This window comes from Podarcis filfolensis, assembly GCF_964270895.1.
Source record: "Podarcis filfolensis genome assembly, chromosome: 6".
Taxonomy (NCBI): Eukaryota; Metazoa; Chordata; class Lepidosauria; order Squamata; family Lacertidae; genus Podarcis; species Podarcis filfolensis.
The window spans coordinates 66,888,387-66,904,683 of record NC_139609.1 but is presented as its reverse complement, the minus strand read 5'-3'; the positions used below and the strand labels follow the sequence as shown (position 1 = coordinate 66,904,683).

The 16,297-nt window shown below is 39.4% G+C and overlaps 1 protein-coding gene across 11 annotated transcripts in view; it reads right to left on the bottom strand.

Annotated features, from left to right (window-relative positions):
* PPP1R12B (protein phosphatase 1 regulatory subunit 12B) overlaps positions 1-16,297 on the bottom strand; it is a 101,786-nt gene that overhangs the window by 31,570 nt on the left and 53,919 nt on the right. The window contains exon 18 of one of the 11 annotated variants that reach the window (XR_014549009.1): positions 3,187-3,412. The exons of 9 other annotated variants lie outside the window; for them this stretch is intronic. Coding sequence is in view for 1 of the 2 variants with exons in the window: in XM_083617345.1 (XP_083473471.1) it covers positions 3,389-3,412 (24 nt within the window). In the remaining variant the exon portion in view is untranslated. Of the gene's footprint in view, positions 1-3,186; positions 3,413-16,297 lie in introns of those variants that run through there. One more of the 11 variants, XM_083617345.1, reaches the window with a different exon arrangement.

The following is a 16,297-nucleotide window of genomic DNA, read 5'->3' as shown; positions in this document are numbered from 1 at the left end:
TTAACCTATTTAGTACAAAGATAAGCTGCTCAAATAAGCCATTTTCAGCGCTCTATACATGCACCAAATTTCTGCCTTGTAACCAATCCCTCAAACTGTTTTTTTAAATTTTAAAGTTCAAATAGGAGGCATGGGAATCAGTAGACGCAAATAGAGTAGACATAGAGAGGGGGCAAAAACATGCATATGCATTGGTATCATTTCCTCTCTAAAATATTTTCCTTTAGAAGCATTTTTGGATTGTGGAATATTTAGAGACACACTTCTGCTTTTGCAGTGGGGCAACCTTCTGCAAGGGAAACTTAAAAGAGGATGTCGTTGTTCACCCCCCTGCATCCTTACAATAGTGTTTCAGGGTTTAAAAAGTACAGCAAGATTTTACTTTTACTTTTGCAGGGAGGCAACTAAGAACAAATTTGGCACCTTGGTAGTAGCTACTAACAGACACGTAACTAAGTTAACAATCTGATCTCCCACTGCCATGGCATATCATTTGTGAGAAAACAACTTGAATCCTGTTCACGCAATTTGTCAATAAGAGTTTTATTCTCTTCCTAATAATGTATTATAGGAGTACACGTATGAGATAATTAATTCAAGCATTCATGCCCACTCTGTATGATCAAACTATCCTTTTTGCTAGCTTCTCTTCCCAGCCAACTGTCACCTCCCTACAATTCAGATCTTCAAGGCTCATGATTTAATATCTAGTCTTTCAATCATGGAGTGGAAAATGGAACTAAATGCCCTGCAGTCCATTATGCTGCTGAAAGAAAATACTATACATACACCAGCTCTACATAGTCAAAGAAAGCAGGTGCACTGCAAAGAAACACTAGCAGAGCAAAGTGTCAAGATTCATTTGAAGCAAACAAGTCAAACCACGGGGAAAGACCAGCAAAAGGAAAATCAGCGTGACGGCTCAATTAGCTCTAGAAGAACCTTCCTACACATCTCCTAATACGGCAGTCAGAGCATGAGGAAAACCTGTTTTTCCCTTTCTGTATACTTTACCCTGCTGCATGAACAGCAATAACTTCATGCAAACGCCAACTGTCTGAGAGACTGACTCACATGCAGACAGCTAAGAAGAATGCTGGAAGTTGTACGGAGACTGAATCACTTCAGAATATGCATGCAATTGATTTCTATTACAGGTTTGTTTTGTGAAGATGCAAAGTTATCTCAACGGGCATACTAATTATCTAAGTGAACAAGCTTCGGTCCCACATACAAAAAAAAAAAGCCTTTCATAGATCTTGAGGCATACTTTTTTGAAATGAACTAGTGCTTGTATAAGACAAAACTAGTGAAAGGTGTGTAGGTGATGGAAGCCTGATTAACTTGTTTACTGTTTCAGTACAACAAGAGCTCTCCAGAGTATGGAGGAGTGATTTAATTGCTTAACAATAGATCCTAATAAGCAGTTTAATTGACAGATGAGGAAAATTGCCCAATTAAGCAATCAAGTGTACAGAAAGGAGCCTCTCTCTCTATATGGCGCCTTTACATGCCTGTCGCCCAGTGTTTCTCAAACTGGAATTGCAGAAAAGGGATGAGTGAGGTCACAAAACCCTTCCCGACACCTAAAGAGCCACAAAGGAGAACAAAAGTGAGAGTGGGGAAGCTGGATGAGAGATGTGAAGCACAGCAAAAGTGGGTTCAAGTGAAGAAGTAGTGCAAGAGATGGGAAAGCTAAGCAGGTATCCCCATGGATGATAAATAAAATAGAAGATCTTTGCTTAGCCATTAATACATGAGCCCCTGACATAAGGAATGGCACTAGGAAAGGTGCATTACAACTTTAAACAAAATCTTTAAAGTTGCCATTGACCCCATAGTTTCTCAGGAAGTTAATCCTTAACCAAAATTACCTTAAAATGTTCTTTGTGACTCCAAATGCATGAAAATGCTATGCAGTTACTTATACATTTTTCTCAAATTGACCCACTTACACATCAAGTATTAAGACATGCATCATAAAATAGGTATTCAGCATTATATTTAGTTACAGCTAAGATGTACTGCAGAGCTGTTACTAAATTTAAATATATAGCTACTTCCCAGTTTTCTTCTTTGGAAGCACAGTAAGTTACAATCATAAGAACATCTAACAGGCTTTTATGTCGTGGTAAATACTAAGATAATTTTCAGTGTACCAGATCACAATTGTCTGCTGCTAATAATGCAGACTCACTAAAGTCAGCTTGCTTTAAAATCAAAGTGAAATCTAAACAAGGAAAAGAGACAAGGGGAAATTCACCAGTTTCTCTGGATCATTATTCAGGTAGCAAATGAATTTCCATAAATGCTAACCCAGTTCCCTACACTTTGCTGACTGCTGATAAGTAAAGAAACATCTGGAATTTTTGATAGCACATATTCAATTGCAGCTGCTTTAGATTATTATATCAGCTTCCTACTATTTCTCACCTACAATACGATACAGCAGTGTTAATATCAGACTTGCATTTGTATGAAGTCTCTGCTGGTCATGGCAACACAAGTATGAAATGTTTCTATGTGCCATTAAGTAATCGGAAATGGCAAGAATGTTCAAATTGACTCATGCTACTTTTTTATTAAAAAAAGAAAGAAAGAAGAGTGATTCAGGAAAACTCACAAGGAATTTGTGTTCAGAAGGTTTTAATACTTTCTTACAAACTGGAACTCTTGATACTTTGAAAAATAATGCCAGCTAGAACTATGGATATCTCGACTTCATCAGTATCTCTCACAAAAAGACTATTTTCTGGACCTTTAAAATACTACATGTCATAATATTCCATCAGCCCTTTACAGATAAGACAGATGTCCAAACTTCAAAATGCTAGCAATATTGTAAGAAGCACACAGCAGTTTAGCAAGCTGTTCAGGTTTTGCCTCATTTTCATTTCAAAGCCTATGCCCTCCTAGTAAAAATATTCAGCAAATGTAGTTCCTGTTGACTGTGAAGAGATAGGAAGCAAATTCAAGTGATTTACTTATCATCCCTGAATCAGTAACTATAGCAAGATGAGAAGACCCTGCAAAACTATACTGTTGAAGGCTCCTTCTACAGAAAAGCTTTGCCAATGCTTTCTTTCACACGGACACCTTCAGAAGAAAAATGAATCACAGAGAAAGACTCAAGTGGGGAAAGGCACTGTGAACATAATCAGCCCTTAGCAAGTTACAATATAACACAGAAATGAAAAGCTCTTTGCTTACTCTGAGTGTCTTTGCAATCGGGGAAGGAGACGATGGGGGAGAATCAGACTGAGACTTTCTGTTTCGAGTAAACTCCTTACTCCTGGTATACAAGGACGACATGGTCCATTCAGGGTGGTGGCAAGGCAACAGGTCACCTCTCAGTAGCAACAAGATCCAACTCTTCACCTCTGTCTCACTATGTGCAGCTGGGTGGTGCCTTCTAAAGCAAGAAGAAACTAGTTTGACAATTATAGTATTTTAGCCAGTGTTCAAAGTTACAAGTTTCTAGGCACCAGGCTGACGACTGCAGAAACAAATGTCACAGTGGGCTGTTCTCCATAATCATGACAAGACAGACCCCCAGGAGCTTCTGCTGGCAGAGGACAGTGCTAGAGCATGTCACTGTCAGGTCTGAAACCTGCCTTCAGGTCTTCCAAAAGATTTTCTGCTATTCAGAGCTTTCACACAGCAAAGCCAGACTATTTCCAAACAACTGATGATGGCACGAAATCCGGTAACAAAATTGGCAAAAGCCTAAAGATTACTAGTTTATCCAGCTAGGAAGACGCCTTAGCAGAAAGGTTTTTAAATCCACAGCCTTGTTGAGGCAGATCTCTGTTGCTGGAGCAGGGCTGCATCATTAGGGAGAAAGTACAAATAAGGAACAAATGCTGCTACAGAAAGGGGCAGTCCAGATGAAACTGTGTTTTGTTCCATGCTCCAAGTTAGGAACGCCTTCACACACTTCTATCTACCCTCCCCTCTTGCTATTTTCTGACATTCCAAATCCTTACTTGCTCAGTGAGGAATGCTGGAGGGAGGCCAAAGGCATAGATTCACTTTCAACTTGGGATTTGGGCTGCTACTTGTAGGAGAAAGAAAGCTGAAAGTTCCTAAAGCCCAGATGGCTTCGAAGTATGAGGTCAGAGCACAATTCAGTCAGCTTGCTTGCAAGGTCTAAGTTCCAGCCACTAGTTTTTCTAGCATGTTTGGGTGATTTAGGGCTTCTTCTTTAGCAAGGTTTTTTTTTGTTTTTTTTCCACATTTTAGGCCACTGCCAGGCAGTCAAAATTTGTGGAGAAGAAAGTTAAAAATCTCTTAAAAGTTTGAATTCTAAGTAAAAATGAACATGTTGCTAGATAGGTGTGCCCAAGCAAACTCTAATTTCCTTTTAACTCTATCATACATTGGGTTCACTTGTGCTGAATGTATAACAAGTACACTGAAAAGCTAATTAGTACAAGCTGTAAAGCTAATGCTAAATAGGTTTGGGTGTGATACATTTTGTATCTCCTACACAATCTATGCACTATTCTTTGGGATTCCAACAGCATTCAAAAGCAAACCTAAAATAAAGTTTGCCTTTAGCAAATTAGCACTCCAGAATACCAGGGATAATTATTTAGCTCTCAGAACACTTGAATAATCTCCAAGTCAAAATACAATTGAGAATGAGAAAATATCACTTAGCATTATAATGACTGTGCTTAACAAATATCCATACAGGTACTTAACTGGGAAAATATGCAAGAGGGATGTTGGCTAACAATGATAATTTACTGTGTATTCTTCCGAGTATAAATGCCTGGCTCTGCATTACAGAATTATGTAAAATCTAATTTATGTGATTAGTTAAGGGACTGAAATTTAGGTTCAAGTTCAAGTTCCACAGTAAGGTAGGAATAAATATGTTTAGGAAAAACCTTTTATTACACTGCAGCTGCAGGAGGTGTGTGTGAAAAGAGTAATCAGATAACTGATAAGATTTAGTTTTGCCAAACCTGATTAAGAAACTAGTAGAGCAACTATCATATTCAAGTACAATTTCTACGAATTAGCAAGTCAGCTGAAGATACAAAAGGGAACAGCAGGTGCTTTAAATCCTATTTTCTTAGGCAAAGCTTCTTGCAATGAGTTAGAATATAAGAATAAGCACACACATTACTTTTAGTCTCTTATACATATGAAGCAACTCTTTGCTGCCAATATGCCTATTTGCATAATTGGCCCATATCTCAAAACAACCTTAATTCATTTCTTTAAATATCTTGCACTTCTGCTTTTTCTTCCATGATTGCTTGTGTTCCCAAACAAAATTATTCAAGTAGCCTACCTCATGACAAGAGAGGCCGTATCAGAATACAAAAGAACTTGAAGGTAGCCCAGCTTGACATCAAAGTGGAGTTAAAGATCTCCAAATTCCACACACTACTTCTTTTTTCTAACATTATGTCAATATACCAAGAACAATGGAGTGATTCATAATCAGCAGTGGCTAGACTCTGCTAGAAAGAGCTGGGGCGGGGTAGCGGGGAGGAGAGCTGTGTGTTTAAAGACAAAGTACAGCTAATAGATAGCATAATTTAGAACACACTGAACCTTTAATGCCAGTGTTCAGTTTAGGCTGCTGCATGTTGTCAATTAAAGTCCAAACCTTTTGAGCAGTTGGTATTTTAAACAGAAAGGAACTGAAAACAATGTAGACAAAAAGGAACTGAAATCAATCTAGAGCGTCTTAAACTTTGTGAAATCAGTATCACCCATAAAACTTACTAGACCATCCTTCTCACTAATTTCACTGGTTACAACCCAACTACTACAAACCTAAACCTTTCCCCAATGTATCAGCCTACCCATAGTTATGAACTGTGTGATATTGACTGCTACTCTTCCACAATAGCAGCTTTACCACCACCTGAAGTAACTGGGCCAACAACACTCACAATTCCATGTGCTTCCTTTCAGTGATCCGAGTAGGAATGCCAAATCACTAGGAGGAACATCAACATTGTGGCTGTGTATAATCTTATTACTAATAAGGCGTCAAACACTGGTTATGTCTCATTCACCAGTCCCAGTGCCCAAGCCTACAGAAGGTACTTCCTGCAAACTTCAATAGCCACACATTAGTCCTGTAAGAACATAATATGGGTGGCATAAGTTAGACAGAAGATATGAAGCTTTTAAAAAGTGGATTCATCAGAGGCATTGCTAAATTATTATTATAACCCACTTTTTGACAAGAGTCCCCAAAGAAGAGCCCAACTAAAGATGGCAAGCTATCTGAAACTTGCCTTGAATTAACTCAGAGCTGATTTAAGGTCTTCTGGGGGGAAAGATCCAACTATTTTTTATAATATCTGAGAGGCTCAGAAAGATTACTTCCAGAAAGATTCCATCTGCAATTGCATCAGAACCTGGAGGGGAGGGAGTGAAACAAAATCCCTTTCCTTTTCTATAACTTGTTACTCACCTCTGCCGCTGCTTAAAAAGACGAGAGGGGTGTGTGCTGGGAATCACAGAATGGTGGGGAGGGTAGAACAGATAGGCATGTAGAGCTAGGAATTTTAATCCGAGCCAGTGAAAAATTTCATCAGGGCTCTTCTATCATGACAAGGTCATATTAAACCTATGGTGGGCTTTTAGGAGTTCCCACAGCTGCACTCAGAAACTTCACCAGCATCCCTGCTCACAACATTTATGAACTATAACAGGAGCAGGCATGTGATAGAATTTTTGCTGCCCCTCCTTCCTCTCATGATTTTCTCCCCCAGAATAGTTGTGTCTTATATTGCCAGTGGGAGAAAGGGGCAAGGAAGACTGCTTATAATTCTGCTTTTAAGCTATTAGGTCAAGAAACCTAAACCATGTGTATAAGATGTGTTAATGCTGGTTATTCCACCTGACAATCTTAATCATTTTCTTCTTGATGTCCAAAGCGTCAGCTAAACTAACTATGGGATATGAGCTACCTTACACTCACAACTTCCTTTCCCATAGCTTTAAAATAGGTAAACGTAAAGAGACCCCTGACCATTAGGTCCAGTCGTGACCGACTCTGGGGTTGCGGCGCTCATCTCGCTTTATTGGCTGAGGGAGCCGGCGTACAGCTTCCGGGTCATGTGGCCAGCATGACTAAGCTGCTTCTGGCGAACCAGAGCAACGCACGGAAACGCCGTTTACCTTCCCGCTGGAGCGGTACCTATTTATCTACTTGCACTTTGATGTGCTTTCAAACTGCTAGGTTGGCAGGAGCAGGGACCGAGCAACAGGAGCTCACCCCGTCACAGGGATTCAAACCACCGACCTTCTGATCGGAAGTCCTAGGCTCTGTGGTTTAACCCACAGCGCCACCCGCGTCCCACAGCTTTAAAATACATAATCCTAAAAAAGCATGGACTCCCACCTTTTCCCCATTGTCTGTTTCCAATGCAATAACTCTCTAACTCTCTAGCTGATTCCCTTCATTCTAGTGCCCATCTATCCAGTTGGAAGGGCGGAGTGCAAGTAATATATTATTATTATTATTATTATTATTATTATTATTATTATTATTATTATCAGCATATCTACTAAAATTTAACATGGAAGGCGGTAGATTTAGTAACAAAGTCTTTCTATCCTGTTTTTTTCTCCCCACTACCTAAACAATCCATTCTTAAGGAAATCAGCCCTGAGTGCTCACTGGAAGGACAGATCCTGAAGCTGAGACTCCAATACTTTGGCCACCTCATGAGAAGAGAAGACTCCCTGGAAAAGACTCTGATGTTGGGAAAGATGGAGGGCACAAGGAGAAGGGGATGACAGAGGATGAGATGGTTGGACAGTGTTCTCGAAGCTAGCAGCATGAGTTTGACCAAACTGCGGGAGGCAGTGGAAGACAGAAGTGCCTGGCGTGCTCTGGTCCATGGGGTCACAAAGAGTCAGACACGCCTAAACGACTAAACAGCAACAACTCCTAAACAATCTACATGCTTCCATACTGTGTCGAGATTAGTTATGTGCTAGATCCTTATAGCCTCTGGGTTGTGAATATATAACCCTTCCCCTCTAATTCTATGGGGTTATTTTCATCTCTTTGTACTCTCTTTCCCTGAATCTGAACTTTCAGTTCAGAGCTATAGCTTAAATTTAGAGAGTGCTCTTACTTATATTCCCCAAATGAAACACTGGTTCTTCTCTGGGATCCAAGCAGGATAACTGAAGTTAAAATAGCTTATGTACCACAGTTCAGGGGTCACCAACACATCACTTACAGGCACCAGTGTGCCAGCCAACACCTCGTACGGTACTCACAAAAGGTCTCAGGAAATATCCCGTAAAAATTCACAATGCAGCAGACTCCTGCTCAGTTTCTCTTTGCACTGGCTTGATGTCAACTACATTGAACAAGCCCCTTTAAACATACTCGCATTTCATTAGACACCATGATCGATACCACCCATTCTGAACAGAGGAAAGGTAAAAAGGGCGTCTCTCTGTGAGTGTAATGATAGCTGATGTAGTCTCTTCTCCACTGATGCAGGACTGCTCTGGGGAGCCTGCCTGCACTCATCTTGTGGTGCTTTCTCTCTCTCTCTTTTCCTTTTAGATGGGACAGTCATTATGTGCTATAACTCTGGTAAGCAGCTTTTTCAAAATTCTATGGCGTTTTATCAAAATTCCAAGTATGCCCACTGGCCCCCAAAAGTCGGCAACCCTGTTATTGTTCATCACATGGTACTACAAGGTATTCCACACTAAGTAGATTGTGTAAGAGTTTCAGAACGCTATTCTATCTGCAAACATTTCAAGTCAATACAGAAAAAGTATTTCAAGTCAATACAGAAAAAGTACTTTTAGTATTGCTTCTTACTTTTAAATAAAATGATAGTAAAGTGCTAGATAGCCCTATGAAAAATATTTCATCAAATCTCAGACTGCCTCAATCATAGGAAAACCCTTATGACAAGAAACATCGCATGATCTGAACTGACTTGTTCCTATACTTGGCCTCAGCTAGAACAAAGGTCAGCAACATGCATTTTGATTACAAATGCAAACAACACTGTCAAAATATTTGGTAGTTTCCACAAAGAGTAACTACTTATTTTAAAAACATTTTGTGGCAGAAGTTCAGGGATGAATGTGGGTGTTTAGGCAGCTCAGACGGCACCATTCATTCAAAAAGGGAGGCTATCAGCAGGCTTGTGGGGCAATTCCAAAGAGGGCTGTGCATGCTCAGTGGCCACAAAATGATGGCCGGCTGATGGAGGGAAGAAAAAACAGGAACTAAAGGAAGCAGGAGAATGGAATGGAGTACTGCATTCTGAAAGAGGTCGTGGCTGATTGGAACCCTCAACAGGATCACTCCACAGTGCAGCACTATGTGGCAGGTCCCTCATGTAATCTATGATTCTGCTTTATACTGTTATAAGCACAAGCCTGATTATGACAGGGATAATGTCTTTGATTCTAATGTATGACAGCAAGCTCATGTCCTGTAAGAGAGACTGTAAAACATTTTTTGGAGGGGGAATTGGCACTAGGCTGAGATATAAACATGATGAAAAACACTGCAGTGATTTCCCATAAAAGGAAGGCAAGCAAAGCCCTTTGCCTGCAATGTACTGAGTGCTGATTTATTGCCATGTAGTAGGTTCTCAAGTCCTGGAAATAAAGGGATTAGAGTAGAAGATCCCGCATAGCAATTAAATACAGAAGAACCCAGCTGTAATTCAGAGATCTTTCTTGATCAGCTACTATACAATAAATCATTAAAGGTAATCTCCTTCATCGTTGTTGCATAAAGTACTGGGTCCAAAAGTTCATATGGCCTGCTATAAAGCCAGCTAATCTTCCATATCTAAAAGATAGCCTCAGACCATAGTTCTTGCTCAGTTCATCTATAAAGCTGGTAAGAAAGAAGAAGCAAAAGATGGTAACCCAGAGAACATATTCTCATTCATCTCCAATAAAATCCCCTACTTGAAGCACATGCGGAAGTTTGATCATACTTAAAGACGGCAACTTTTAGAAACAGCCAGTTTCTTTTAAATGTGAGTGGCTAAAGAGGAACAGAATGTGCATGTACTAAAAACAGTAATCTGTTTATAGAAAGGACTAGCAATTTCCTGGGTTTGAGGTCAAAAAATAGATTCTACAGAGGTCCAGCACATTACTGCACCCCCACCCCAAGTTATACACATATATAGCAAATTATAGTAAAAATTGACCACTTTATGGGGGGACAGGGACTAAAGACCATGATTATAGAGCATTGGTATACTGTGAGGAGATTCACCTAAAAACAAATCTATTAAAACAAAAGAACCAAGAACAAAGTAAAGAAAAAGGAGTAAATTTTACAGTATTACTTCAGAAATAATGAGAATACAAAGCAGGTGCTTCCTATAAGTCATATACCAGAACACACCACGTTGTTTTAGTAAGAGGGATATGCTTTCCTCTAGTTCCAGAATTGCTTTCTGAAAAATAGCCATCACTTAAACACAGGCAGAATATAAGGTTCTAATTTATAACCATGTAAACTACTGAAGTCACTAAGAATGCCATCGTATGCAGTCATACGAGGAAGAATGTCACAGTGAATACAGTGGAACTTTGCGGACCAAAAAGCATGCACAGAATTGGGTGTAATTTACAGTAGTCCAGATAAATAGGAGTCAGCATCAAATCCAAACATCACTATTACAAACAACTTCAAGCTAAACACATTTCCGCACAGCAGGCTGTGACAGCAAGGAAACCAGATGTGACACCCAGCAATGTGGACTAACCTTTTTTTCACAGGTTAGTCATTGGATTATGTTATGAATTTGGTGCTTTGCAAAGCCAACTGGGCTGAAATCCCTGCCAATCCATTCGTGATGCTGTAGTCTTTACTAAAAGTAGTTGCATCACTACACTGTATTCTTGGGGCCTGAAAGACAATGAGAGGAGTCTTGGTAGAATGTCCACATTCAGTAATCAGTACAAGATTGTCGGATTCATGATGGCACTTTGTAGCTATTCTAAACCATATACGTGGACTGGTATATAATAATAATATGGTAATAATTTATTTTTTGTACCTAGCCCATCTGACTGGGTTGCCCCAGTAACTCTGGGTGGCTTCCAAAATGATATAAAGAAACAGAACAACAGCAACAACACAACAGAACATCACACATTAAAAGCGTCCTGATACAGGGCTTCCTTCAGATGTCTATGGAAGGTCATATAATTATTTCTCTCTTTAACATCTTTGAGAATTCCACAGGGTGGGCATGACTACTGAGAAGGTACTGCAACTTCCTCTGGTACAGGCTGCAATTACTACACATTAGTTCTGGAACAGCAGGCTGGATGTGTGGGCAGGTATGTATGTAAATTATTTGACTCTCATGAGTTAGGGATGAAATGTGCCTAATACTAATTAATGTCTATTGTATTAAAATCCTGAAAAGCAGCCAAACTCCCATCAACTTCCTAATGATTAACTGATTCATACTTAATAGAGAGACAGCTGCTGTTGATAGTTATTTCCATTCTCAATAGGGCAGCTCATACCACACCTGCATTTTCTCTTTTACAATTGTACTTTTTTGGAGGGGGTTGTCTTTCAAGAAGAGCTGTGCTATTTTATAAAACTTCACACACTTCCACTTCACTACAGTGCTAATGAAAAGGAGTGAACTTTCATACCATTCAATTGATAGACTTGTTTCATTGCATACTTTATTTTACGGGTATATGCTCAACATACGGCATATACCTGGTCTGTGTCACTGAGCCTTTGGAGGATAAATAAGATGGAGTTGGTATCTTCCACCTTTGACCTCCAGGTTAACTAGTACAACATCAACATACATTTGAGATCTGGGGAAATATCACAATGGTCTAGAAGCATTCCCTTTCCAGGCTTCCCATCAGGTTGGATACTGCTTTTAAGGGTTTGTGCCTGGTCTTGGACACTAGGGACAAAGTGGGACTGTTTTTGGGGTGCGGCCCACCCTGCTGCCCAATAGTCTACACCAGGCATCCCCAACTTGTGGCCCTCCAGATGTTTTGGCCTACAACTCCCATGATCCCTAGCTAACAGGACCAGTGGTCAGGGATGATGGTTATTGTAGTCCAAAACATCTGGAGGGCCAAAGGTTGGGGGTGCCTGGTCCACACAAAAGAGAGGAATGACTATATTCAAAGCAAGGCAACATTCAACTCTGAAGTACTATAATTTAGAAAGCATAGATTTCATTCACAGGAAGTTTCTAAAGATATTATGGTCTCATGATTTCTACTTTTCAAAAATATATATGAAAAGAAACATTTCATCAGTAGGCTTAGCCTAATTTCATTATTCCCCTTAAAATTAAAATAAATGGATAAATGATTTCCCTCTCATTTGCAGTTAATTTTCTCCAAGACATACAAAGCTACTCGGGACAGACTTAAGTAGCCTTGTTTATAGGAGACAAACCACTCCACCATAGACTCGCAGCTACTGAACACTTTGAAATGCTTTGCTCAGTACTGGCCATCATCCAAGAACATAGACTGGGCTACAGAGGCTATTAGTCAGGTTGAATGTCCGAGGTAAAGAAGGCTCGCCCACCTTCCACAAATTATGTTTGGAAACATTAACTGGACCATCTTTTCTGTTTCCCATCCATCATTTGGACTTCAATTCCCATCCAACTGTAATGAGCCGGATAGGAAAGGGTTCAGCAACAGCAATTCTAAGTTTAAGTTATAATTTATTCACAGGCAGCAATGAAGACCAACACAACCTTACTTTATATGACATACTTTTAGACTTGTGTGCAATTTTTACAATAACATTCTGCCCCGAAATGATAGGTGCCTTTAAACAGAACTAGCCAGGTGCCACTTAGCTTTATTTTTGGCTTTAAAGTTCAGCAATTTTAAGTTCAGCATCAGGATGATTGCAAAATAGCATGGAAGACTTAATTCCTACACCTATGAGTGTGCATAAGCTTGAACAAAATATGGGAAATGTACTCAGGTACACACATATGAAATAATAGTGTAAAAAAAAAAGGTCCCATAAATCAGAATTCTAATTTACTGTGCTCCTCATATCCTGGTTGATCACGAGTCCTAAATTACACTTAAATACATAAATGGCTTTCAGTTTAGGACTGCTATAGATCAGCAACTTCAATGAATTTCCTGTCATTTTTGTCCTCACTTCTTACTAGTCTGATATCCTGCCAACTGTGTTTACTGCGGAGGAAACAGGCCTACAATCCACTTCTGAGCACAGGGTTCTTTATTAGAAAGCTAGTAATTCAAAGGTATGTTCCCAACATTTTTTCATAATTAAATGTTTTATTTTATCATAATCTAAAAGTTGCCTTTTCTCCCACACTGCAATGGACATAAGCCAGGATGAAAGCTTTCCAAGTGCTATACAGCCTCTCTGCTAGGAAATAAAATAACAAGAAAAATGCCCTTCTGGCAATGCTCTTTGGATTCCCAAAAAAGGATTTGTGCATCACAACTGTTCTATTTACAAAAATAGTTAAAAGCACAACATGTTACTGTTCACTATTTGTTGCTCTTCCATATTAGTCTGCTAGAGGCTCACCTAACATTACTACCAAGCAAACTCCATTGCTTCAAAGGAACTTGTAGCAGTGTCTGACTGGGGCATACCTCACCATATTAGGTAGTCCGATCCCAGAAAACAAAAAGCTATTGCAGGCAGACATAAAAGACTTTGCTCTTGCAGAACATCATGACAGTAAAGCAGAGAAATGGAAGATTTTATGGAAGGTCTGTAGGAGTAGCAGTGTGATTTGGGGGGGAAACTTTCCGCTGAACTGTTAGGTGTACGATGAGAACAGAAGGTGTAGCACTTTTGTAACAAAGCAAGTGTTAAATATACAAGAGATCAGCACAAGCCTGCAACTCACCTTTAAAGCTGAAATATTAGCATAGCTATTTCACTGAATTCTCAAAAAGAACTAGAAAAACACCAACAAGTTTAACATCGTGAATTTGAACCAATCAGGTGATCAGCAACTCACGCCACAGGACAGGTGAATTCCAACTACATAATTTCCAAACACATCCAGTTTCAGTTTGCATTCCTAGCATGTTCTTTACTGCAAGTACAGGAAACATGTAACCCTCCACAGACTGCTTGCCTCCAACTCCCATCAGTCCATGTTAGCATGGCTAATGGTCAGGAATGCTGGGAACTAGAGTCCAACAACATTTTGAGGCTGAATGGTTCCCCAGCCCTGCTTTAGCAGATGGACGCTCTACAAATTTTATGTCACCTGTTGCAACCACAGAATTATAAACTGGATTGTATCAAGCACTGCACAAGCAGAAGGCCACACGTGCAACTTTTCCACATTTTTGAAACGAGCCATTACAGATTTACATTTTTATTGTGTTTACCTTTAATAGATTAAGTTAGATTTACTTTTCATAACAGCCTCAACGTAGCATTTTTTTACACACAGACAAACCACCCTCAAATCAAGCCAGCTTCTGAGCATGTGCTAATACTTAGCTTTCTGTCCATCTGGCAGGCTTCTAACAGTACATATAATTCCATGTGAGGTTCACACAAGATCAACATCTGGCCAAATTATTACAGTTAGAGGAAAAAATTCAAAATGAGTCCCAACCCAAAAAAATAAAAAATGATTTCAGCAAGACTACCCAACTGTTGTTTATTTATCTCACTTCTAACATCAAATATCTTTGACAAGCTTATTTGAAGGAAGAAATGCTGCACTATTATTTGTTTTAAGAGAAGCAATTTTCAGTCCAAATTTATTAAGAATCCCAATTCCTCTTTCTGGAAGTTCTTACATAAAGTTGTTAGTTTCTCACTTCATACTTTGATAGCTGCAGAACATGCTCCCTCTAGTGGCAATTCTGCTATGTGATTTGGTCATTCAGTGATGTCCTAAATCATTAAATCTTATCAAAATCATTTTCGGCAGAGCCAGGAGTACTTATGAAAATATGACATCAGATAACTTTCCAAAAGTGCCCCTGCATTTCAGGCACTTCTTCTTAATACATTTGCACAGCTTTGATACTATTTCCTGCAGCATCTTCCATATCCTTTGCCGTGACAGCCTCATTGTGCCCATCCTTCCATTTAATGTGGTTGGCTGCAGCAGCCTATGAGATTTTTGTCAATGATGTCCTGATGGTCTGATGAAACGCCATCATGGATGTTCATGAACAAAACCATGTGTGACTATAGCCAAATGGATTAATGGCAGTCTGGGCAGATGAGGCCAAGAACCGTAAGCACTACTAAGTGATCTTGTGACACAAAAGAGCACGGGTAATTTTTATCAATTCCAACTTTGAAACTGTCCTCTCCCTAAACACAACAGGTACAAGTAAAGTGACAGTAATGTGAAGTACTACACACAAATTGATATAAATACCTTGAATATTACACTTAGGAAGCTGTGCATTTTTCTAGGGATTGATTATATAACCAAAAAAAATTTATGATCTGAGACAGCAACTCTGCTGAATCAATCTCTCTCTCAAGGAGCAAAGATATGTCTTCGCAGTCCCTTCCAGTGTTATCATCTCCCATTTTAGCCAAATATTTAACATCAACTATCAATTCATACTTTTCCTTCAACTGCAACATTTACTTAAACCTGTTACCTAGGTGAGCAATTGTTTCATCTACCATAACATTAAATAATGCTGTGCAAAATTTAGCTGTAGGACCAAGAATGAGGTCATCTGCTCTTTTGCCTAGGGAAAGTTTGCATTTCTTTCTCACATGTTGCTCAGGGAATGTTATCTCCACTACTGATGTGGATGGGCCTGGCTTAAGTGGAGAATGGCCCTCTGCCAGTGATTTTGTAGAAAGGAACATGCTTGCCTAAAATGCAGCTGAAAGAAAGCATAATGAGACTGACAGACTATAAAAGAGGCAGGCAGAATTTTGTACAATAATTTGAGGACCCCTAAATTCTATCAAAGGTTACATCCATCTTGTGATTTCCCCTTATTAGTAAGTAGGGGAGACACAAAGCTTCACTTTTTCCAAACTGGAATTTGGATTATGACACAAATAGTCAGTCTCCAAAGCATTTCAGATCAAGTCTTGTATATTTCTGAAGCACTGAATTGTGGTTCAAACCTAACTTGGTGGTCAATGTGCACCTCGAATTTTAGCACAAACCAAAGTACCTTTTATCTTGCTTTTGACACACTGAACACACTGAAAAATATCCTACAGTCCAATGAACAAGGAAAAGAGCTACAGAATTTTATTACTTTAAAGTAATGATAATGCAACCAGAAGAGAATACTAGGCTTATTG